This window comes from Triplophysa dalaica, chromosome 24 (assembly GCF_015846415.1).
Source record: "Triplophysa dalaica isolate WHDGS20190420 chromosome 24, ASM1584641v1, whole genome shotgun sequence".
Classification (NCBI taxonomy): domain Eukaryota; kingdom Metazoa; phylum Chordata; class Actinopteri; order Cypriniformes; family Nemacheilidae; genus Triplophysa; species Triplophysa dalaica.
In genome coordinates, this window is record NC_079565.1 from 2,198,126 (window position 1) to 2,225,584 (window position 27,459).

The window sequence follows — 27,459 nt, forward strand, 5'->3', positions numbered from 1 at the left end:
ACCTGACTATATAATTAAATGTTAAATATATTTTTGTAGTAAAACGAAGTGTTACACATTTTATTGGTGAAAACTCCAGAGTTATGTATTTGTAAACCTGCTTTTTTCTACATAAAACACCACACTAATTAAAAAAATATATGTTTGCACTTGCTAAGTGTGTCCCATCGGGTTAGAAATACTACATGTTCACTTGAGATCTTCATGGCCACTTGGGCCAAAAACAAGAAATACGTGATGAAGGTAGTTAAGTGGTCAAGTGCAAAGTGGGTGTATTTCAATGCAGCCTAAGATGCTAGTGAGAGGTCATCAGCCAATCACAATCAACATGATGTAATTTCCTGTTGCTCCAGAGTAATTAGTCACATGATATGAATACCAGCCTCTGTTGTAGATGATGAGGAAAGATGGCAGAAGGCGGATTAAGTTTGCGCTACTGAGAAAAACAGACTGAGAACAACAAGGACGTGTGAGAACGTTTGGAGTAAACAATGTTCTTGAAATTCTAGTTTTGTAAGAATATATAGTTAGAAAAATGAATGACTGTTGTGTCATGTTTGTAATCATGAGTTAGTCGTGAGTGTTTATTTCAGCGGTTCACTCAAAATGTAAAATGTAAACAAACTGAACTAATCAATATCAATATCAGAGTGAGATCTGTGTAACAAAACCACTTCAAAACACACACGCACATTCATACGGTACAGTGAAATCTCATCTTCATGAAACACAATAAAAATAAAAAACAAATTGACAAAAGTTTTGCTACCTCACTGATTCTCACAAATGAGAAAAATATCGTCATCACAACAGTAGTCAAAAACAAACACTCACCCTAAATATTCCTAACTGTGAAATTTACTGCAAAACGTCCGTCACAAGGGTGAATAAGCAGTGAGAATGCTTGACAATTTCCATCCATCGCTTTATGCTTGTAGAAGTTCCTCTAGTAATTCATTTTCAGTCTAGGAATAAATAACTGGACGTCACACAGCTACAGAGATTTGTGTCCGGGCAACGGCTACATAGATCTCACAAAAGATGTTGAGCGTGTGAGTTCTGCATGAGTTCTGTGTCGACTCCAGTTTGTGTGTCGGCTCTGGAGTTCCACACAGCTGCGGTTCAGAAATGTTTGCCCCTCTCTCTTTGGCTCATGAATGGTCCTGTGGTGGTTCTGAGGGTTTGTAGAGGGGGTCAAGCTTGTGCTCAGTGAGATTTGGACCATGTCGAGATTCTTGGGGCGGACGGGTCCCTGTGGCATTCTAAGGTCCATGTGGCAGGGGGGCATGTGCTACATTTCCCATAATGAACTTCATCACTAAGGGACTCCAACGGGTGGTCTTTAAATTGGCTTACTCTGTTGAAAAAAGAATGCTAAGAGTTAAAAACATATTTATGAGAATGATCTCTTTAAAACAAGTGGAGAGCAAATGGAAACATTCGCTTAAGTCTCATCTGTGTCTCAAACATTTATCCTTTTTCTTCATTAGAGATTCAGAAGAGATGTCAACAACGTCTCAAACTGAGCTCAGATTTGTCAAGTCTGCAATCAAAAGTCGATATTATTGAAGATCTCAATATTAACTCAAACAAACCAAATCAATTTGACCCAAATCCAGATTATTTTATCTTTACAATTTACATTCATTAGACACCTTTGTACCCTTCATGTGTTTGTCTCATTTGGGAAAAACATCTTCAATGAAACAACTGAGAACTCAAATTTCAGAGCCACATCTGATTCAGTTTAGAGATTGAAGTTTGAATAAAAGTACCAACCAAATGCATAATGTAATAACTTTATAGAAAATAACCAGCTACAATCTGTATATTTGGTTACACTTTCCTTGAAGCATGCATGTATAATGCATAATAAAAGTAGTTTTAAAGCATTGTAATGTTATTACAGTTAATACATTATAACACTTAGCAATTCATTGTTACACTGCTACATATAATGCCTTACAACACATGTTACGAAGAATTATAATGCATTTTACTGTCAAAAGATTAATCCTGATTAATCGCATCCAGAATAAAAGTTTGTGTTTACATAATACATAATGTACTGTGCATATTAAATATGGTTTTATAAATACAAACACATACACATGTATACAAATTTAGCGAATATATACATGTATTTATTTATATTTACCAACAATTATTTATAAATGTTTAATAATTTTGAGATTTTTCTTAAATATATGCATGGATGTGTATGTGTCAATAAATACAAAATTCTTATGCAGATCACACAGATATATATTTTGTGAACACATACCTTTATTCTGAATGCGATTAATCGGGATTAATCGTTTGACAGCCCTACGATTTTATCCTTTAATGTCTCTTTATAATGCATTATACTCATATGGTTCAAGGAAAGTGTAACCAAATTGTGTGTGATTATAGTGTTGAAATGAGACGTGCATTTTGGAACCCTCGTGTCTACGCTGGATGCTATCACCCCACCTGACAGATCATTAGCTCACCATATGGACGTGTTTCTGAATTAATTGGACAAGGCTTAGACAAGCCACCTGTCTGGAAGCTGACTTCATTTCATTATTTACCATCTTATCACAAACACACACACGCACTTTATTATTCCATAACTAGACTGTCAGTAAACAGCCTGATTTACATCACAAATGTGACGTCTTAAGATCACGGAGGCCCACTGGTTAGCCTTTAAAGCGATTCATTGTAGAACTATATATTCTAGAACGCTCCAAACCCGCAGAATATTTTTCCATCCTGTGTATATCTGAAAGGTTGGACACATTTCTGGTTTAACAGCTTTTCTGAGCACAAGTACCTGTGCGAACATGAAAGTTAGGGGTTTTGTTTCTCGCCGTATGAGAGACCGATAGCAGGGCTGGCGGACCTTCTCTAATAAAATTCCACCCGCGCCACCTCCGGGTCTATCGTCTGAATTCAGGTCATGTCTCTGGTGTGAAATGGGCATATTTACCTGCGACCAGACCGGAGCAGAGAGCATGCTGGGAGATCAGCATCAGAGCAGCAGGAGACTGAGAGGTCGGCGGCTAACATTGAATTAACTTTGCTGAACCGGACATTTTTGTTCTGTATTTTCAGTCTAACGGGTTTGCTTGTATTGTAATGAAATAAAGTATCTCTGCAAGCAGCGGAAACATATATTTTGCATAGATTTGCTTGCCAAATGCATGTTCAATGTTTCCTCCATTGCAGTCTTTAAAAGTGTCCAGAAAACTTGCAAGTATAAAAAATTGAACGATAAAGGAGTCATGCGTGGGCATTTAAACAGTCGCTCAAGGACATGTGAACTGTTTAGCTTTTTAAAAGATGATTCCCATGCACCACACGTCAGTCAAACGGTTGCAGACATCTCACCCCATCATTTCCCCGAGCTTCTGTCCTTCACTCCGTCACACGACACAGAAGAATCCGATGCCATTTAAAGACACTGGCAGCGTTTCTCACGCCAGCAGGAAGGAAACTGCAAGTAGCCGTCGAATGAAAACACAATGATCTGACCCACATAAACACTTTCATGAAAAGGCCGTATTGAATTCCCTTACGTCTATTTTAGTCAGGGGACCCCCGTTTGGGGTTTTCTTTTTCGATCTTTCTTTCTGTATAACAGATGTTCCCCTCTGAGCCGGGGCCAATTTCGCCATTTCCCACAATGCTCTTGGGGAAAATGCTCTTTAAAGATCTCCACTAGCTGACTTTAAACCCTCATGTGAGGACCTATTCATGTCGGCAGTCCGTTTTAAGACCATGCTGTGCTTTTTTAGTGGTGATGAGCTCCAAAGAATTCTGAGATTTGAACTAAACTGCAGAAAGAATGAAACTGAACAGAAAGCAAAACGTTCCCTTTTGCTTAGTGAAAGTGGTAATAAAGTTAAAGCTGGGCCCGATAAGCACATGATTATAACGATATGTTCTGTGTAAGTGTAAATTGACACGTGTGAAGATGATATGTGTCATTTCTGTGCAAAACAATTGACTTTAAATAAATTGCCCCAACCATTGTTTGGACAAACAGATAATCCTTCTGAAAACTGTGAAGAGGTAAAATGAGACGCATTAAATATGATTCTCAGTTGTGTTTCATTTAAATATCAACTTAGTCTCAAATGTTTCTCAAATAATGTTGTTCGACGTTGTTGAGGTCTCTTCTCAAACTCAATTGACAGAGACATTTCTGATTCTTTTACTCAAAGAGAAATATTGGAGACACAGATGACATTTAAGCAAGCGTTTCCATTAGCTCTCCATTAAATCTCATTGACGACTAGGAAAAATAATTCCGGTATTACAGACCTCCCGTCTATGATTTTTCTTTTGTTACAAGGTTTCTAGACCAATTAGTTTTTGCAGTAGGCGGGGCTACCCTATCTAAAGCAACACAAATAGAAACTAAAGGCAGATGCAATATCTTGTGACGTGTCACTTGTTACTGGTTGCTGAAGCTCAGATTAAGATAGAAAGAAGTCATCACTGGTTTGTAAATAAAGGATGCACATGCAAAGTCTCAGCATCAAATTCAGAAGTTGTCATCTGGCGTCGCTGTGAGGTTGAACTCTATTGCCCTCTCACTCCCCGAAGCTCTCGGAGACTCCTGTGATTGTTAATAAGAGGGTTTAACGCAGACGACATCCTTAATTAGATGGGTTTTCACTCAAACAACAATGCAACCGTCTTATTGTGACACTTATGGTACTGTAGGAGAAAAGCGTGCGTGTGTGCATATGTGTAGTCAGCTTCAGGCAGCACACCCACAGAGCTTCTGATGCATACTGCACTCAAAAATTGGCAGGCGTTGACAAGATTGAATCTGACGTTGGCTTTACACAACCACAGTACACAGGTTCATATCAATCTAACGTCAAATACACTTTTTGTGTTTGTATAGGTATTACTTTCTTTAGGAAAACCAATTCAAATGGCCTCCAATGTCAACAAATCGGCTCTGAATCACACGTGTTCACGCTGACATTGATCTGTAATGACAAGCAACCTGAAGCCATTTTGAAAATGCCGATTTGAAGTGACAAGAGAGATGTGACAAAGTCGAGCAGAGCACTTTATGCAAACACAGAGCATTGAGATGCGGCGATCGCTGGTGCGATAAGGTTTTAAAGACTGCGTGACCTCCAGTGATTTAATTGCTGTCTGTATAAACACCTTAAACATGTTACCTGTCCAGTGAATGTGAGCGATAACTGTTCTGTGCAAGGTTCAATCAAAGGTTTCACCCAAAAACAAACAAATTCTGTCATTTATTCACCCTCATGTATGTGACTCTTTCTTCTGTAGAACAATGTCTCATTGGTTTTGTGTTTATACAATTCCATGAGGGTCAATGTTGACCAACATTCTTCAAAATATCTTCTTTTGTGGTCTGCAGAAGAAAGTAAGCCATACAGGTTTGGAATGACATGAGGGGTAATACACATTTTTTCCCCTTTAAATTCTTGAAAATCTGTGGTGTAATGCACTTTCACAAAGATTGTGGAAAACTTTTGTCAGGGCCTAATATCAATGCCCAACTGAATTAGTTTTATGTCAAAATAGTTTATTGGCTATATCTTATTATGACTTATATGAAATTGATACATTTACCCATTTAGCAGACGCTTTTGATCCAATGCAAACGTTTTGTCAAAAAGCTAAACGGCAAGTTTAGTGCACTTATTATACATAACTTATTTGCTATATTTGTTATGTTTGTGAATTGACCCTAATGCATTAACAATTCATAAATACATTTGTGTCTTTATGTGCACTTATAGTTAAATAACCTTGACATTTTTGTTCGATTTAATTAGTTGTTTACTTGCTTATAATGTAATCTTGTTTATATCAGAATCAAAGATAAAGCTCTCCTAATTTTCGACTGACCTATTTCTACTAACAAATGTTTCTTTATGTTAACGCTTTTTATACTAGCTGAATTTGGCTCATGGCCATTATGTATAATAGCAATAACAGCACCGTCTCTCCCGAGAGCTTATACCCGTATATGTGTGTGTGGGTGTTGATGAATCTTCGCAATGCCAAATAAATTCCACTGATGTGTGTGGATGTGGAGCACAGTTTATACGGTGTTGTATTTAAAATGAAAAACTGGTGAACCGCACCGCACACTACACAATGAGTACTACACACTGCATTCATTTTTTAAACAAAGTTCCAAAATAAATTCAGGTGGAAAATGAATGTAGGATGCAGCATTCTTATCACACTTGTATTCTTAAATTTGCATATTACGCAATCCATACACAGCATTAGACATTTGCATGTGTTTGCACGGGCTCACCAGGCTGTCGCCGTGTTGCGTGTGATCGGTGTCGTGCTCTGCGTGCCCTCCGTCAGGCTGTGTCTGACGTGACCGCAGCTGAGCTGATGATGGTGCTCCTGAGGTTCTGTCGGTGCAGCGGGTCGGACCGCTCCCCCGTCCCGTTCCTCCTGAGCACAGGCATGCCATTGGTTGCGGGCCTGTTTCAACCAGCGGCCCCCGAGACCGCACTTCTCCAGATACACCCGGCACACCTCATAGTTCATAGCCGAGTAGTACATAAAATCGAGCGCCAGTAACACCATGACGAAAAATCCGTAGATCCACACACCGATTAAGGCGGAGTAATTGCTGCGAGGAAGAGATAAAAGCACTTACCATTTTATGTGGCCATAAACACAAAAAGTTATATATAGTGTTTAAAACAGTCTAAAATTATGAAGGGAAATTCATTAATAGTGGTTTAGTTCAAAACAGCTAAAGTACAGCAATAAATTCAGATTCCATTAAATTTAAATTATAAATAAAGTTTAATAAAGTTAAATGAGGAGTTGTGCGTTTAGTGTAAATAAACCTTTGTCCAGTTCCTCCTAACGTAAATTTGGCATGCACATTACTGTATAAACTTGAAGTCTTTGTGGACAGACTCAAGTAAAACAGCAGGAAAAGCAAAACTTTCATATTAAAATAAAGCACAACGCCAGAAGACGTGTGCATAGTTAGTGGGTCTTCTTGTTAATGTATTGTCTATTAGGGTCAAGAATGTGAATGCGTCACAACATCACAACTCTTTGATGCTGGTAACCAAAACAGAATATAAACAAAAATGATCTTTAAGCTCACTGTTAAATTTTTAACATACTGCAACATATAACGTAATACAAATAGCAAATGTAAAATGCATGTCAGGCTTTTTATCTGATTATGAAATCAAAGACCACAAAACCATTTTCCTGAATTGAAAATGGCACATTAATCTATACATCTGGAAATGTTCATATAAAAAGTATTTTTTATTATTACAGGTTATAAGATGGAAGTGTGCTTGGTCCTTACATAGACCTTACATATTGAAACATTGTGATTTTATTACCTTAGAATGAGTTTTTTTATCCACATACACTGTAGGGGTCTCCTTACATGGAATTCGCCATGTTGTTTCTACATCAGCCCTAAACGGACAAACTGCTGTACGGACCGTGTTTCGTAAACATGTAATCTCCTTTGGCAAAGACGGAAAAAAACCACCATAGTGCTCCGAAAGGGAGGGGGAGTGAGCCGTTGGTTGCAATTCGCAAACCTCACCACTAGATGCCGCTAAATTTCATTCACAGATCAAAACATTATAAATGGAATTATTCAAATAAAACCTTTGCCGATTCTAATTCATAATCGCACACATTGGTCTCAGATCCTTCACATGTTGGATTATCGAAAAGCGCACGACTTACATTAACCCGATAAATCACATCTGCACCAAACTGAAAGACATTCCTTTCAGACTGTAAACCACTGTGCTAAAAAATACAATTCCATGTCCTTGACTCTCATGATACTCTAAAAGGGTTTAAGAACCTCAGACCATTAGTAAATATCACCGACTGCACCCTACTGACCACAGACGAGAGTTAAATGACGTCTCCCCGGGGACTCCATCCTTTCAGAAAGTTCTTGAAATGCCTGAGAGCGCCGCTCCACACCACAGCCTGAGATGTTTCCGCATCATTAGCCGGCGTGACACAATCTTAAAGCAAAGTCGTGAGGGGTGCCTACTGCCTTCTACCCTGATCTGAAACCAGTTAATATCCGACAAACACTGTTGAAAAGTAACCACAGAACAGATGCCATATATCTGTTTTCCGAAGAGCTGTCAGCTGAAAGTCCGAACTGGTGTGTGGATATCAAATGTACTTTCTAAATGTCTTGTTTGGCAGACAGGAAAAGATGAAATATCTGAAACTGTGTATATTAATCAGAAAGCTTATAGTGCATTACAGTTTCCTATGAGATGACAAAATATTGTTTTCTGGAATCTGTACTTTTTGTCTCTCTATCGCCATCTTTGTTTGAAACATACTATTGCAGGCTACTTGTTTACATGACGTAATATGGGTCGAAGTTGGACAGGTCAGCATATTAATCATTATATGTAAATATCATTTTTATTTTTAGCCAACAGAAAAAAAATGTGAATTGCAGCTTTAATACAATATGATACATTCTTTAGGAGGCTATCATAAACAAAAGTCAATTGTAGTGTACGGTGAGAGAACTCACTTGTGTGCGTAGCCGTCCGGAGATGTCGTCAGGTTGACACCCATGACTGTCTGAAACTCGGTATCGTTGCAGCAGTATTTAAAGGCGGTGTTGTTATGGTGACAGCAGAACATGTACGTCTTATTATCCGAGAGACGGGGACAGTGAAATCCAAAGTGGTAGCGCCCCTTGTGGTCGGCGTAAGGTTCACACACCCGAAAATGTGCCGAGAGAGCTGTGAGACAAAACATAACATTTAGACATCAGTTAGTAGTTCAGACTCGAAAAATAAATCTTGTTGTAATATTTGGTTAACTTACAGATCTTTTCTCTATGTTTTTATGAATTTTGGTCATAAATGATCCCTGTTTTACAATTTAGAGTCTTTAGAAGTGGAAATGAAACTGAATGGCATTCTGAAACAGGCATTGAATATTTTCCAGGTACTACACACCAGTCTGTTTCTTTTCAACATGACATATTTTGGTTTGTTTATCATCTCCAAACTGAAAACAGAGAATGACGGTCGGGTCTGAACGACTAACATGTTGTACCGAAATACGACTCCCCATGAGATTTCGACTCCCTGACCTCTGATTGGTTCATTAATTTAGGATGCTGATTTGTGATTGGTCCCAATCTCTAAAACTCGCCCCCACACCTAATCCTAACCTTCGTAGGGAAAAACAGGGGAGTCGTAACCTCACGAGGAGTCAGATTTTGACAACGGGGTTACACAGTTTACCCCAACAACCCAAACAGAGCTGCATGACATCAGCGCCTCAGAGACATCAAACCCTCCAGTCGGCAACAAATACGCTTGTTTTGAATTTCAATCGCTCTGAGTTTCAGTCCAATTAGTTCAGATACAATCAAAAGGCGTGAAGATGTACAGAGAGAAACAGTCATTTCCGTTCAGATGAAAGTGTTTATGATAAATCTGTGATGCTTTATGAACGATTCAGGTAGATACGTCGAGTTTCTATTTTGGTCGGACTCAGTCTGATTTTGTTTAATGAGACGAATGCGAAAGGGGGAAAAATAACGTTTGAAGAGCGTTTGTGTGAAAGCACAGAAATGCAACCTTGATGTCATAATACAATAAAAAAGCATTTCTTATAAACCCCCGATTAAAGTTGAAAGAAGTTCAAATCGTCTGCGAGGTGTTCACCTGAGTAGGTAACCATAGAAACGGTATGCCTTTACAGTTTATATGAAGTATTGTCATCATTTAGTGTATTTAAATATACACTTTGGCCCGCCCGTTGCAAAAAAGCAGACCCCAATAAAACATTTTGTTATCTGCATGATTCTTCCATATGGATGTTATGTAAATGTGTGACTACAGTAAAACAAAACAGACACTCAAGAGTGTTTCTGGGATTTATCATCGGTTTTCGTCACACGAAGACTCGTGACAACATCCTTCTGTTTTTCTGTGCTGTCTGAGCTCCACAGCAGAGAGAATGACTCACGCCTGCCTTTAATAATTCAATAGATTTCTCGATGTGATCCAGCCTCATGACCTTCAATCTCACTCAATCCTGCCATCCCATCAATGTTATGGAACCTTTACTCTTCTGCAGGTGTAAGAACTCCACAGTCGGACATCATCTAATGCTCTTTGAGGCATAAATATGGACAATGGAAGTGATGGACTGGATAGCTCGGAGAATTCTGGGAAATGTGGAAATTGTTTTTAGTTAGATGATGCTTTTGTTAGCACTCTATTTCTCAGAGGTTCATTATTATTAAAATGAAACTGGTCTTGTAAACTTTCAAATCTGCCCTCGTAACTTCTTTTCGGCTACATTGCTGATCCTTAAAAATAACAAGTATGACGTTCAAAACCATACTCTATACAAAAAGACAAATATTAATGTTAACATTTATTGCGTGAAAAACAACTTTCAGTATCAGATGCACAGTAAAAGCCGTTACACCTGTGAGTCCAATCAGAACATGTGCATGCTTCTTATTACCTGCAGTGGACAGGAGGAGGACGATCAGGATGTTGAAGGAGTGATGGTTGGTGACACTCATCTTCTCGTCCTCCCTCAGGGGAGGATGGAGACATGAAGCCTGACAGCTTCAGCTGGTTCCAGATGTCATGTTCTACCTCCAGCGTCTGTTCATGGCTCTGACAGTCTGCCTGTGCACCTGTGATAGAAGAAGGCAGGTGTTATGATCATGGAGAATCTGGCCGTGTACAGTAGGTTCAGGTATGTTTGAGGAACACAACCATGCCTGTCTAACTTTTCTGCACAATTTTTACCCTGTTTTATGGTAACCCTGCTTTGTGGATCTTATTGTCAAGTGTACCGTTTACAGTATTGACACTACATAAACACTTGTATATGTATATATATATATATATATACATATACACTATATACATACACACACATGTGATAAGTGATAATGTACAGCCAGCCGGTTGTTATCGCAGAAATAAGCCACGACAGTGTGATAAGGACCCGATCTTGTATCACACTGACGAGTCTTATTTCCCAATAACAACCGGCTGCGTGTACATTATTCTGCTTATTACGCTGCTACTTGCCAGATGGGAAAAAACTGGACATGACACGTTTGTCAGGCTGACAAATTAATGACATTTATCGCAAAAATGATAGAAAATATACGCGCAATATAAATATTGCTAAGCATTTAAAAACAAAACTATCGCAAGAACCATCATAAATCACCACCCCTTAGTATACGTCAATCGTTCTTGTAGTTAAAAAAGCAATTGAAACGTTTAAAGTGAAACTTCCGTTCATTCAGCCGCCATGTTGTGACGTCATTTCTCCCCTGCTTGCCTTCGTTTCGTCCATTCTATTGTCAGGTAACTTGAGTTGTCATTTTCCTTCATTGCTTGTATTGAATGTTTTTCTAAACAACCCCATATACTCTATTTGACTTTAATAACTTACATTTAACTGATCTTTGTCGACAGCAGATGTGAAAATTTGTACACTTTGAACGTTCTCTCATTTGGACGTTCTTGTTCCTTCCTCAGATGCAAGTAGTGTTCTCCACGCAAACTGTCAAACCAAATGCCAACAAAGGTTGAGTAATAAGAATTTGTGCTAGTGCTTTGGTTCCAATCCTCATCTTTTCGTCATGGCAAAGGTTAGCGCGCGTGTCAGACTTTGTGGAGACGTCATGCTTTACTTCGATTGAACATGTTCAGGTTAAAAACCTCCCAGTAGAAGTTTATAAGAAGTTTCTATTAGCTATACTATCAATAAACACTGCTTCTAAAATACTTGTTATTTTATGGAACGTAAATATCAACATTTACTGAATTTTATAATCTGGAAGTTTTTTAAGTTAAAAAAGACCTTCTTCTAGTGGTAGAAATGATCATAAATGGAATTGTATTGGTTTTAATGGAAAGTGTAATGGGTTTCTACTGGTAATGTTTTGGGATCTATTGGTGGGATGTTAACTGGTGGGTGGAAACCATTAAATTCTACTGGAAAAGACCCCAAAACACTTCAAAATGAGTTTCGTGTTGTTTTAATTGTAAAATACTGATGCTTTAGAATGGCATTGGAAAAACTTCATTTGTATTAACTAACTTTAACAAAGTCTTACACATGCTATAAAAATATTGTCAGTTTATAGTTCATGCATTAACTTCTATCAGAAAAAGGAATGTTACTGTAGTTTCACAGATGTTTCATATACTGTTTCTTCTTGCCTGTCAACCAGAGGAGTTTGTAAGGGGCCGTGTCTAATTTTACGGCACACTGCTGCAGGCACTCGTTTGTCACGGCTCGTCTCTGTCTTTAAACGAGTGTGTTGACTGTTAGTGGAAGTGTTTGTGTTAAATTAAACCTCCAGCCTCAAATGCCATTGTTTCACGGCAGATTTTCAAAAGTCCTTAATGGAATCAGCGTGTTTAATCTGCATGCTGGGATTGGTTATTTGGAGCTGGTGATGAATGAGATTGTTTGTTATTGAAAGCGTTTGCTAATTTCATCTCATTCACAGATTGATTGTGTTGCTCTTAAAAGAAAATTAAGACGAAGAGTTTAAGGCAGAGGACGAATTCCAGACACATTTGTTATTTCTGTCTGTGAATGTTCAGAGTCATGTTCTCTGCTTTCTTTCTGCGTGCATGGCGTTGTTAAGAGGAGGAGGGTGGATCTATAAAAGTCGGGTTGCGAGACAAGGTGTTGTTGGATGATATTCTTAAAACGCTATACAGCTGCTTGTGTCGTTGTTGCGGTCAGAATTTTTTTACTTTAGCTGCAGGCTCATATGAGTTTCTGTTTTTGATTTCAGTCATTTAAAGTGGAGTGTGATCAGTTTATATTTTATATTGAGAATTTGTATTACGGGTCTGATAAACTTAAAGGGTCAATATGACGTTCGTGTCATTCAAAATCAATATGACTTTCTTTTGTGGAACACACAAAGAAGATATTTTGTGAAATGTCTTCATGGTTTTGTGTCCATGGAATGGAAGTCAATGGAGGCCAAAGTTGTTTGGTTACCAGTTTCCAAGAAGCGATAAAAGAATGGAATGGTTTTTGGAAAGTGGGCATTCGTTTGTGAAGCAGACAGCTGAGATGTAAGAAAATTATTGAGGATCAGTTGAGAACACAACACTGAAACACTTTAAAATGTTTTAAATGGATTTGTTCGACAATTACTTAAGAGTCATATTTGCTCTTACCCAGAAATAATGGTAAAATCTTGAAAGAACATTCTCTTGAATTGTTAATAAAGAATAAACTACAGAGACTAATAATATGCTTATTTTATCAGTCTTTGTCTCGGTGGCAGAGTTGAAATGTTAACCTGAAGTATTAGACTGCGGTTCTGAACGTGTCGACTCTCTTTATGAGAATGTTGGTGCCGCGAGGCTCACAGCACAAGTGAAGAACATCATGTCATATTTTTAACATTTTAACTTGGTGTTGAGTGTCAGAATTTGACACAATTCTCTTGTTCTACAGAAGTCATAGCTAGCTTTCTGTTCCTCTTGTGTTGATCGTGATTTTCCACCAGGCTATGCACTACCGTGAATGTTTATCACTATGGTTCTGTAGAAGTACAAGTTAATTTGTAAATATACTTCGACGTCTATAGTACTATTTTGGTGGAAGCTAAGCTTAACATAGTAAAACAATCCTCTGACACGTCGGTATAAACGGTGTTCAGTGTTTTAGTGAACAAGTGCGCAGACCCCCACTTTCGTTTTTCTCTTTTCCGGTTCTAAAATCAGTTGGTTCCGCCCCCTTCCTCCAGTATTCCAGCTGCTTTGTGCCGTTTGATCATAATTTCATGTGATTCAGCACCGGTTCTTAATATATAATTACTATCCTAAGCCATTTTTGAAGCCCTTTTGTTGATTGACTTTAATGTAAGACGCACGAGCGGTGTTTCTGCTTTGCTTCGCACAACACGACCACTCTTATGCTGTTGACGAATATCACGCTGTACAAAACTCCAGAATAAACCTGCAGAAGTCAGCGAGACACCCTCCTACTGGTGCAAGACTCATGTTTATTCTTTATTGGTAATATGTAAAGACTGACATCCCATGATGTGGTTAATCACAGCTTCTCAAGTTGGTGTCACAGGCCGCTTTTGTAGACGTGCCCTCGGTTTGTCAGCACCCGTTCTGAGGTTCCAATTAGCATCCGGTGTCTGAATTATCATAAATTGTCTCTTTTAGTATACAGTCCATGGGCACAGTGCTGGTTTTCTCATTTTCAAGCACAGACGGAACCAAAAGCTAATCATGGGTACATGTAAAATGGGAAGATTATTTCCATTAAGTTGAAGATGAAATAACGTTTTTTAACCGTACAACAGTTTACTGATGGGCATGACCAAACAGTAATAATATTACATAGACCAATTCGGGAAACTCAAGCAGTTCTTGCTGATCCAACGCTGGTCCAGAAGAGCTTTCAGTTTTTAAACACTACATAAAACGTTTATATGCAAATCAAAAAGCCAAACAAATATCTTTACATTTTAATTATATATGTTAGTATAAAGGAACATCTAAATATCTAAAATAAAAGAAACCAAAAGTGCTTCTGGACCAGTGTTTACATCTTTCAAAGTGGTCTATAGCATAGTAATGTATAAATATACATATCTCAATATATATATAATCATTCTCTCTCTCTCTCTACCTATCTCTGTCTCTCCCTACCTCTCTCTGTCTCTGACTCTCTCTCTGTCTCTCTGTATTATATTACATATTTTTTATATGTGAATTCCTGGCACTTTTGTTTTTGAATCTGGCCTCCCCTCTTGTCAATTAATGCACTCTGACAATTCTTAAGAAAGATTATTAAACACTTTACATCACTTAATATTTTTATTGAATTAAAATGCAAAACTTTGTTCAACATTACGATTTGAACCACTCATCATGATGCAGTTACTGTTAAACTTGCTGTTTTATTCAATACTACTCTTCTCACACTCGGCAGTTTGCAAATGCTAATTTTGGACCCAGGATGTATCGTGTAGCTCTATTTTGTAATGACGTTTGTTGGCCCGGAGCCGTCTGACATTTCCGTGTGATATAAGCCTACAGGTCGAACGCATCTTCTGATTTATTCCTGTGCTTAAATAAGTCTGGAGGTGAGAAATTCTATTTCAGATGTGTTTAATGAGAGTATTCAGTGACATTGCATTGTTTTCTGTCTTTATCAGCGGTGTCAGGCAGGACCTGCTCATTACTGAACTTATCAAAGCAACGTTACAGTGGTCCGTCTGCTTATCGGGTCTTTCTGTAGTATCTGTGGTTGCAGGTTTAATTTCCAGCCTGCACAGGTCGGTCGGACAGTCGATTGTATTCTGATTAATGAGCCGTCAGGCTGATCGAATTATTTAAATATTTACGACGTTCATTCAAACGAAAGAACCGCGTAGTTCTTTTAGTAGCATAAGTTAAACGTTAGGCCTCCATGAATGAGGCCTGTCAAGCTACATAAACACTGTATTAGCTAGATAAACACTGTATAAACACTTACAATAAAAGGTACAAAGAACACCCATGCAACAATTCAACAAGTCTGAAAATGTTTCCTGAGGGCAAACGTGCTTTAAAAGTGTCCCAATGTCAGACCCACCCTTCTTAGACAAAGCATGTGTGGCGTGATAAAGTGTGTGTAGTTTATCTAGCTTGTATTTTGACACCAGCAATAGTATAATGACTTTATACTTTTATCTAAAGAGGATAATGTGCAGTGAAGATCCCTAAAGTAAGTCTTATTTCAAGGCCATTCCCTTAAACTGTTCTGTGATTCGGTTTTGGATTCAGGTCAGCTGCTGTTACGGGCTAGTGAAAGTTTAAAGAGAATCTAACCAGTTAGATGTTTTATTTAAGCTCTTCAATCATGAATAACGTATGACACACATGTGAATCACACAGACATTTGACAGATGTGTGTATAAGGTGTTCATGGAGCAGGGTTGTTGTTGGGTTTGAAACCTCAACCTCTGCTTACCAAAGGTCAATAACATGTCCAGGTTATATTTCTCTCCAGAATATATAGAGAAATTACCATGCACCATAATGTAACAATAGTTTAACTATGATATTTGTAGTAAAATTGCTTTAAAACACACAATAATAAAAAAATATAAATATGTATATATATAACTATAACTATATAATATATATATATATACAGTATATATAAGTCAGAATTATATATATATATATATATATATATATATATGATAAATGCAAATAATTTAATACTGTTTTACAAGTGTATTTCAGATTTCACCTCTTGTAAAATACTTTCCTGATTCGGTCTAGAAATATAAACATACTTTTTCTGCAAAGCTGCTTTTTAACGATGCACATGATTAAATGCGCTATACAAATAGATGTTAAGTGAATTGAACTAAAACTATACATTTTACAAATGAATTTTACAAACTATAATCAATCTGACAAAAAATTACATTAAAGCATGGTTCATTTTCTTAAGGAACGATTCAGGAAAAGGATGTGTTTACAAATTCAAACTAAATCACTGAATTTTGAGTGATAAGAAGGAATAAAACTTAACAGGGGCAATCAAGCGTGTGTGTGTCTGGTTCATCCACGGTTCAGATGAATATTGAAAGCTGTAGGAATAGTTTTGCAACATGTATTCCCCATCTGAGAAACTGAGAGTTTTCAGTAGCAACCGAAAAAGTTGATTATAAAGTTTCATATTCATCTTCATTAAACTAATGCTGCTGTTTCTGCTTTACTTCAGGATTCAACCTGCAAGGCTTCAGAAGTAAACCCAGAATTCTTATTTCATGTCATTATGTGACGTCACAAAAACTGCCGCGGAATGGAGAGGTTTCTAATAAGAGCCATCTGTGTTTAATAGGTAAAGTTTTTTATATGACTGGAATCCAAAATGGAACAGTATTCCACACAATAATACCGTGGCAGTGTCGCAAAGGGCTTCCACACAGATTCAGCCTGCCAGAGCTTCTCTGTGGGAGAGTCTGAGAATAAAAACCATTATCTGCTTCTCTAAGAGGATTCAGCGTTCCCCAGCCAGACCCTGAGCATCCATACAATACACAGTGTATTTCAGATTAAAAAACGCTGATCTGGAGTCTTTCCTATGCAAGTACCACAACCAATTTCAAATCTGGTTTGGCATTGTTTGTGATGGCATACAATTCATACTGTTTCTGTCGTATGTACACTGTGCTTGTTTTTGTGTATGCATTGGCAAGGCCTTTTGACATAAAATGAAAAATGGGAACAATTCCTTATCCCTGATTAAGATTGTTCACTATTAAGTAAACAAGCAATGTGATGAGGTCATGTGACAATGCACATCAGTGCGTGTAAAACAAAATGCGTAAGGAACATGTCACGTTTATTTGTTGTCGTTATGCAGTCTGAAAAGAATATTCCACCCAAATAAAAAATTCTGTAATAATTTACTCCACAATACCATCCTACACTTAAGACCTTACTTTTGCTTTTTTTTAATGTACAAATGAATAGTTTGAATAGTTAGACTCCCAAAAAATCATGTTTTTTTACTGCTGGTCTAAATAATATCAATCAAACTGCGGTTAGTTTGTTTTAATTTAAGCCATAGTGACAAAATAATACAGCTAACTATAAAACACAATTAAATGTTAATGCAATAAAAAACATGATTTTAAACGGATTTATCTCATTTTGGAACCAAACTCTTCAAATATCTGTCACTTTATGGCAATTTGTAGGTCCCAACGTACAGGCACATCCATCCATCATACAAGATCCATCCAGATTACTCATGTTTATAAATGTCTAAATGTTTTCCTTGAAAAGTTTACCTGTATTAGGAAAGAAAGTCAAGAGATTGCTCATCTGGAATGGCGGGATGGTGAAAGAATTTTCTTTTGGGGTGAACTTTTCCTTGAACTGAGCTACATTTATTTGCTCTGTTGACCTAATTTTGAACTAATTAAATAATAGTAATGTACACTGTAAAAAATATTCTGTGCCTTTGTTGATTAAATTAAAATCAATGATTATAATATATTTAATATTATTGTGTTACTGTTTTTTAACAAAAAAGTTTAAATAACAATAGAATAGAATCTACTTATTTTGGTTGTTAAGATTTTAATTTAACAAATTTTAACAAACTCAATTTTATCACGTTAAACCCTTCAAAATTGGTCAAATTAAGTTTACTTAGTTATTTTTTGTTGAGACTACATTATATATAATATACATATATTAGTTTTGTAGATATAACTATTTTGGTAGTTGATCTGTAGTTCCCAGCATGCATTGTATCTGACTGCTTTGGGAAATTCATTTTCAAGATTAACTATCATTTGAAGTGTTTTCCAGTAAAAAGAAAGACTTGTTCGTGTTTTTAAGTTGTTACCATTGTTCAGAAGTACGTTGCTTGTGCCTAGGCTGACGGAGGCACGATATTAAACATGAAGTGTGTTGTTATCAACCAGTAACTACTAATGCAAGTACAGAGTCCTCCAGTCTCTTCTCACTTGACCCACTTTGTTGTAAAAAAAAATATTTCAATGTGGAAGTAAGTGATGAAGTTTGAGTTAGACACATGATTTCACTTTAAGTAACATTTACTTGATATTTTAACAGAAACTAAATGTATTTAATAAGTAGAATTTACTTTATTCTGGTTAGTATGTTGTACTTGAATTACAACAGCAATTTTGACTTAAACATTTTTGTTCAAATTGTTACGAGGATTTTATTAAATAAATTCTACAAGTCATATTTTTCATTGTATTAGACCTATATTATTATAGAATATATATAAATAATATAAATATTACAAATGTATTTGGTTATAAATTTGGTTCTTCATAATATATTTGGTTCTTTGGAGAGAATTCCAGAGATCTTTGGAAACAGTATGATTGGTTGTTTCCACCTCTTGTTTTCTAATCTTCTAATCTTGTTGACCTTCATTGTAAATTTGCTTGCATACTTTGAGAGAGACTCAGCGTGTTTCTTCACTCAGAAACTAAAGGCATTTAAAGGTTTAACAGAATCCGGTGATAGTGGTTATGCTTTGGCGCCCAGCGGTATGTTCAGAGTCTTACAGTCATCACGCACAAACAGATCGAGACAGCAGAGACTCATGGGATCACAGATTTGATAGACCATCTCTTATCTCTGCTGTGTTGTTGTGCTCCCGCCTCTGGTTTTCGTCTGTTTCTGTTTGTTTAGCCTAAGTATCTCCAGACTGCATTGACATGCAACAGGGTTGACAATTTATTTTAATGTTATAAAAGCAAAGCAGTGGTAATAAGTAAACAAGCAGCGGTGACTCATAAACAGTGCAATTTGAAATATTTAAAATTAATTCTGAGAGACGTACAAGGGGATGTTCTGTTCTGTTTATACGTGATTCACAGTTATTACAGGCTGCGCATTAAAAGCAGATTATTTAGCCTGCGTTAACAAGCCTTGTGATAGTCTGGATAACCCTCATTACCCCAGACCCCCCCACAGCGATGCTCTGTTTAATTCAGTAATGACTTGGGATATTAACCCATCAGAGAGAAAACAAAGCAGGTCTTTGTCGTGAGTGTTCGAAACAGAATGTGAAGTCAATTAAGCACGCATGCATAATGGCCATAGATTAGATTGCATGAACAGCATGTGACTCCAAGTGGTTTTAAATTGAATTTGCATGTGTTTTATCGAAGGTACATTAGATTCTCAACAACCGCACCACATACGGTGTCTGTGGCTTGTTTGCTTTTAGTGAAGAGTCGTTTTTTCGTTGTTATTTACATAGGCTGGTGTCCTCCTGTGGATGTTATTCATTTAGTGAGGGTACCGTCACACTCTTGTGCTTTGTGAAAATTTTAATCACCTCGAAGTATCCTCAAAGGACAGTTTAACGAACACAAATTTTCTTTATATACTTACAGCGTGTCATTTTAGATTACGCTTCTGTGGAACACAAAATACTGCAGTTTGTTTTTTGTCTATATATTGAAATCATACGTGACCGAATAAGCAGGTAACTAAAAGGTGTCGTAAATTGTCTTCTTATCTTTATATAAATTTCACCTGTTTTAAGTTAAAAAACCTTCAAAAGCGGATTTAAATTAAGTTAAAATCATATTGGCTTTACAAGTCACTTAGACTTATTATGTTTACTGACAAAATCTATTTGCATTTCTTATAATATAGCCTTACTTTAAAAAAATCTAGTGTAACCCATTTCAATTTCATTTTATAAATCAGTATAATATCATTTAAGTTAAAGTGACTCATAAAGCGAGTTTGATTTAACTTTATGCAACATTAAGTTCTTGCTGAATTTTGGCGGGACCTCATTTCACTTAAAAACCTGCAATTATATGTTTCAAAGAGAGGTGGCGATATAGAGAAGTTTAGTATGTTGTATTTTAAGCTCACATTCTCCTTTTGTTTTCCGGGAATATAGTTTGGAAAACCATGAGGATGAGTAAAATGATCACCAAACTTATTTTTTGGTTAAGCAATTCATTTATCGTCTGCCAGTGCGTCTTGGTTTCTAAACCGTGAATAAACTTGTGACACACTGTGATACAGACTCGTACAGTGGTTTAGTTGGCAGCTGTGTGTTGTGTGTATGCATTAACATGAGTGAAATAAAGCATAAGGCTATAAAAATAACAGTGCTAATGAGTCTAAAACGATGGGCGATGACGCCGCTATTGCCAGTTTAATAAACTGATCTCAGTCTGCCTGTTAAAAGAAATAATCAGTGTTATACAATTTAAGCTCCCAACAGCATCTGTGGCCTACTGTCAGTTACCACAATAGTTGCAAATCGTCTTTCAGTTACGTAATGAACGCTTGTTTACACCGAGATATAAACCCGACAAAAACAAGAGCTGAAGAGTTGGTTACTAGTGTATTGATGCTGAATTTGTTTGATAAGGATTTGCTGAGTTGTTGCTATGCTCTTTTGGGAGGATGTTTAGTGGCCCACATCCAGAGACCATCCCAAGACATTGTGATATTCTGGTACGGCTTCCTCTGAGACATGTTAGAAAAAGTACAGTTGTTATGTATAAAGAACCTTTATACAAACAACATGATGGTAAATTTGGGCAGTATTATTGTAAAGTAGGGCTGTGAAATGATTAATCGGGATCAATCGCATCCAGAATAAATTTTTTGTATGTCTGTGTTCTGTGCATTATAATTTTGTATTTATAAACACATACACATACATGTTTACATTTTTTGAAAAAATGTACAGTACATGTATATTTATATTGATAATGTAAATTATATACATAAATGTTCATTGATTTTTATATTTTATATATTTTTCTTTTTTATAAAAACATACAAATGCATAAATTTATATATATATATATATCTATTAGGGCTGTGTAATATATCGGGATATCGCACATGTGCATATCGCTATATGCATATCCCGATGGTTTACGATAAATTAGCTAATTAATTATTTGAAAAGTTATGTGTGGTTAAAATTTTAGGTCAATGCTGATAGTATAGTATCTATCTGGCACGCGGACGTTACTTGGGATAAGCGTGCGTACGCATGATAAAGTATAAACAGTATATGAATATTTATGAATGAATGTGTACGTTTTTTATAAATACAAAATTAAAATGCACAGTTCACAGACATTTATAACGTAAACATGAACTTGTATTCTGGATGCGATTAATCGCGATTAATCATTTGACAGCCCTAAAAGTCATTTTTTAAAAGTTGTTTCTTTAAGTTGTATGTTAAGATTAAATTAAACGAAATTTGAACGAAAATACTCTGTAAATCACAATAGGCCTGACAGCTTCTTAACTGAACCTCTGATGTCTCTACTGAACCCATATCTAGGATAATAACACGTTTCCGATCGTCATTCTGATAAACTGCCCTGAGGTTGCCGTCCCCGTTCATTAGACAGGAAACAGTTAGCCACAAAATCGCAATTACGGGTCTTGCAAATGGATGGACTGGTATTGCTGAAACGTTTCCGATAATGCATCAACAATGCTTTTAGTAGGAAGGGGGCAGATAAGTGGTTGACTGATGCCGGGCGTGGACTGCAGGGAAGTTATGTAGACCTTTAATAGATATCAACGTCATACACGAACCATTAAAAGGATGGTTCACTGAATAGTGTCTACATTGGCTTCTAATTCTTTTTCTGTGTTCCAAACTAGAAAGAATTCATGGTTAGACGTAGCCTTTCATTTTAATTTATGAACTATTCCCCTAAAACTAGCCGTTTGTATTTCAAAGTTATGGGAAGAAATATTCACAAGAGAAAGTTACATTGCTGATACAAATCAATTTCCCGTTTGCGCTATGTTAGCTGTAATTCTTTTGCAAGGAATGAAGATAATGTGACAAACTGCAGGAGCCAAGCTATCTAATCTTAAAAGCATTTCTGTGAGGGATGTGGGCTGCTGTAATGTATTGTGAAGGCCTGCGTATCTGATAGGTGCGATCATGATGATCTAAATGGCTTCTAATGGTTTTGTAATGCATAGTCAGGGTGGCTTCTTCTATAAATTAGAATAAAGCAAAGTGCTGTAGGTCGAAACCAATGTCAAGTCATACTCAAAATGTGAAAAAATGAAAACTGTTCTGCTCAGCCCTTTAACCAATAGTGCAGATCATTCTTTCCCAGCCAGAGCCGCAAAATATTTGAATGATTTTCTGAAGGAACAGAAGCTCTATTTACACAACTGTGGAAATGGGATCGTTCAGTTGGATTGAATTATGGCAAACGAGTGTTTTGATTGTATTTCTTACGGATGGGTGGTAGGTCATGACAGATTGGCCCACTGGCCTTCTGTGATTCCCATACATGCTGTGTTTGAGTATATTTTTTATTGTCCTTGGCAATAAAAATACAAAGCTGTGGTTTTGAAATGAACCAGAACTTTCAATTAGGTCCTTGATTAAGATTTTGATGTTTATGTTTGGCAGTGATGATGTGTGTTTGTGATGTTTGTCTGTTTATTTTGGAGCTGAGCTGATGGTTGACCCTCGAAATGCTGTGCTATAAGGGTTCCTTTATTTGAAGATGAGCTCTACTTTTTTATTCTTCGGAAAGTCATATGTGTTCTGATGCTAGAGCCCAGACGACTGTTTGTTATCCCAAAGTGCAGACATCTCCCTATAGTCACTATTTTGGGTCATCTAATGTTAGCCTGTCAAAACATGTGTTTCCTAATGTTTTTGTCCCTATCACTCTTGTCACTTAAAGTAAGATAAGATCTGAGCCTTGGGGGCATGGCTGGTGTTGTTTATCTCCAAAGTCATGTGACTATGGACTGAGTGGCGAGTCACAAGAATCACCCAGCTGTATCGCCTCGGAGACCTGCAGAAAGCTCTTAACCCCGGGACATCTCCAATGGGATTGTCCATGCACTTAATGTTCTATCAGTCACTTCAGATGATTAAAACATCTGGTAAACGCACAGGAACAGAGCGCAGAAGATATACCGTTCTCCTTCTCCCGGGACACACTGGCACGTAAATTCTGAAGGGCAAAAGGCAGGGACATGCATTTTTCATTAGCTTGTGTTATGCTTCAATAATATACAGCCTTGGAAAAAATGTAAGCGGCCCTAACACACAACGTTTCTTTGAAGAGTATATCGTTTTTTTTTTCGTTGAACTACTAACAATATTTATACCAAATTGCAAATATATATTTTTTTCTGTTTCTCACATATTTGCAAGATAATGAAAACTAGAGAAAAAGGTGAAATCAACAGAACAATGCTGTGTATTGTTTCAGACCTCAAATACTGCAAAGAAAACAAATTTATATTCACCTATAAACAGTAATATTTTCTACATTAGGAAAAGTTTAAAATGATTTTTATGTAATAATCTGTATCTTTACACGTGTCTTGTCATACTTTCAGTCTTTCACATTGCTGTTGGATGACTTTCTCACTCCTTAGGTTTGGTTTTCTTGAAATTCAACAAACAATGGACTGGAATGGTCACAATAAGTCTTGAAATGCTGATTCAATAAAAATTTTGGTCTCTTAGTTTTTCTGCTGTTGTTTATATATTATGCATATATATACGTATATATAGACCCAAAATTAAAACGTTTGAATTATATTTCGTTATGATACAGGTTTTGATATACCTGATTCCTTCTAACAATCAATTTCAGGAAATTGTTTTCTTATATTCCGCGTAAATATTTCTTCTACATCTGTATAGTCACACTTGGAGTTGGGAAATTACATCCTGTGTTAACGTCCACCTGTGAATTTATAATGGAAATGTGTTCTCTATTTAACAGTCTGTGTGTGTGTGTGTGTGTGTGTGTGTGTGTTTCAAGATGCCCACTGTGTTGTTTGGCGATTAATTAAAAGAAAATAAATCCCCGTCCATCACCATACAGGCTCATGCTGAGAAGTTGATGAAAACTTCAACACTAATTAGATCACAACGTTCGTCTTTGAATACGGCACTGATTTCAGATTGACATTTACACACGCGCACACACACACACACACACACACACACACACACACACGTGGAGAGTGTTTTATTACTCTGCCTTGTTTAGGGTTGAAATAATATGTAAGAGTTATTGATTTCCTACTGTGATGTCACAGCAGGTCACCGCACGCACTCCGTTGCACCCACTCATGCTGTTTACCTGTGATCACCGGTGACCTCACACCTGATACACATCCATGCTGATATACAGCCGTAACACACACCTGCACGTGTGTTATTGATTTATTTACAAAATTCATTGTACCTTGATTGAGCCTGAAGTGTAACCTCATTTGTTGTCCTGTTTTAATTGTAAACACTTTAATGTGCTATTAATAATTTAAAAAGTTGTTTTTAAATTGAAATGAAGCGGTTCATAAAAAGCAAACCCGAGGCTCTGAGTAATAAACACAAGTGCTCACGGACTGATCGCTCTGTTCTGCTCAGGAACACTAATACAATGTGTTCCTTTTGTTTTTTCATGCACATTTGAACATGCAAGTGCACACGCACGCACACACAGAAACTCAGTGTCAACCCTATTATTACAGCTCACACACACTGAACACGCATATATTTTCTTTTCGTTTCCTTGGAAGACAACCGCCGCGCCCCCATCCCCCATGTGCACAAGTGCGTGTTTTTGTGCGTGTGTGTTAGCGCGTCACAGAACACTCCAACATGCTTGTTTCTAAGTTACCAGCGTAGCTCAATTTCCTTCGTAATTCTGCAGCACCTATTCTTACACAAAAGTACTGTAATAGTTATAGTGATGATTATATCACGTTTTAATAAATATTAGGATAATGTGAAATTCCATTGCATTTAATTATACTGTAAGGTTTTTAAAAAACATGGTAGTACGAACGTAGAAGTGTCTGGAAACATGGTGTTTCTATAGTTTATATTCTGGTATTTGTAGTATTTAACAAAAATCGTCGTCTCATGGTAGTTTCCAAATAAATACACAATATGACGATTGTAGATGTAGAAAAAGGATTAAATAAATATTACTGCCACAGTATTTTTATAGTTCAATTTCAAAGAAAACATGATTTTACCACAGTTTCATGTTCAAAAAAGTCTTTATGAATTAATATCTGTTGAAAGAGTGTCGGTCTGTCAGATGAAATGAGACCGTACACGCGGCCCCTCAGGTCTCTCATTTGAAGTTTATGGAAATGCCCCCACATACCTCCCATCAAACAATCCAAAGTATCTCTTTCATGCCTTTAAACCAGCGATCCGCTCTCTCCCGCACGAGGGAAATACTTGCTTTTCTCTTTCTCATAAACAGCAGTCGGCACTCACCTCCGTTTCCTTGGGTGGGGGAATCCCTCAGAAAGAAATCCCTTCTCTACGCGCTGTCTCACTCTCTCTGTCTCTCCTTCTGTATCAGTTTGTCTTTGGTTGGTCCTGAAACACTTTCCCTGCAAATTGGGTGGCCGTTAAAAGCGAGTTCATCCTGATGTGTTAAGTCCCTTGATGTGTCGTCCAAATATCAGAGGAGAACCAACACCGAAGATCTAGCCGATGAATCCAAGAGCTCCAAATGAGAGAGAGAGGGAGAGAGAGAGTACAATGTGAGAAAAAGAGGGAGGGGGAGGTAAAGCCAGTTCTCAGAAGAGACAACTGAGAGAGAGAGAGAGAGAGAGAGAGAGGGGTTGTTCAGGGATAATTATGTGCCTGTTTTGAGGTTTAGCCATCTGTAGGTCTGTTCTGTCTGTTTCGCATGTATTTGTGTGTTTGAATGATTGTGTATATTGCACAGGTGCATGTATTGTACAGCAAGAAGTTTTTTAGGAATAAAATAAGTCTTCAAAACCAGAAGTTTATCACATTTCGCCCCCAAAATCAATATCACACATATCCATTACAATATTCCTGCAATGTGAGATGATATATAAAGTAGACTCACTGCACACAATTTACCCTTGTTAGACGTTTTAGTTGGGATTTTTGTAATGTTCTGCAATGTCTTACTTATTCTAAATTGTGTTGTGGATTAAAATTAATATAATATTTAATGGGGCTCTTTCCCGGGCAGGAATTATCTTAAACCAGGACTATACTAGGTTTTAGCTAAATTAGGAAATTCAAGCAGTTTTTACAATCATGCAAAAAAAAGCTTTTCTTTTGTGCATCTTGCAGCAAAACATGGACACTTATGTGTTTTAAGATATGTCACTATTTTCGGTTAAGACAGCACTAACATTAATTTTAGTCTACGACTCTAGTCTTAAACCCTGTCCGTGACACCACCACAAAGACCCGGTTTCACAGACAGTCTTATTTTAAGCCTGGACTATGTCTTAGGTAAATTAGAATATTTAAGTCGCGTTTTAAAAATGCATTAGACAAAAACATAACCGGTGTCTATCTTGAATCAAAACAATGACACTAATATATTTTAAGATATGTCAGGGCAAGTTATTTTTATGAAAGTCAGCTCAAACATTCATTTTAGCCTGGGACTAGTCTTAAAGGTCCAGTGTGTCATTTTTGGGATGATCTATTGATAGAAATACAATTTATACACATAGCTAAGCAGTGCCTTTGAAACTGAGCAACATTTTTTCTGTTGTGTTCTGAATTTCTTTTGAAAACTGCATAAAGCAGGTTACGTAACGTAATTTGTAAATAGTTCAACGTTGTATGTATGTTATCTTATTTTATTTGGTGTTGAAATGTGATCTGAATTTAAATCTGTTAAAGGGGTCATATGGCCCGATTATGTGTTATTCTGTGTCTTTGGTGTTATAAGTTGCCTGTGCATGTATTAGAAAATTTTGTAAAATTGCAAAAATTAAAGTGTATCGACAATTAAATAAAATTCTATCTAGAAGCAAATCTCCAAGTTTATTATAAATATTAGACACGGAAAAAATGAAAAGACCTTTCACA

The 27,459-nt window shown here is 36.9% G+C and overlaps 1 protein-coding gene across 1 annotated transcript; it reads right to left on the reverse strand.

Annotated features, from left to right (window-relative positions):
* Positions 1-263: 263 nt before the first annotated feature.
* Positions 264-26,093, reverse strand: shisal1b (shisa like 1b). Its single transcript, XM_056740216.1, has 5 exons — positions 25,867-26,093; positions 10,531-10,708; positions 8,570-8,783; positions 6,314-6,643; positions 264-1,357 (listed from the first exon to the last, which is right to left on the reverse strand). Coding segments are annotated over exons 2-5 (606 nt in total). The 5' UTR covers positions 10,592-10,708; positions 25,867-26,093; the 3' UTR covers positions 264-1,356.
* Between the last annotated feature and the right edge of the window lie 1,366 nt (positions 26,094-27,459).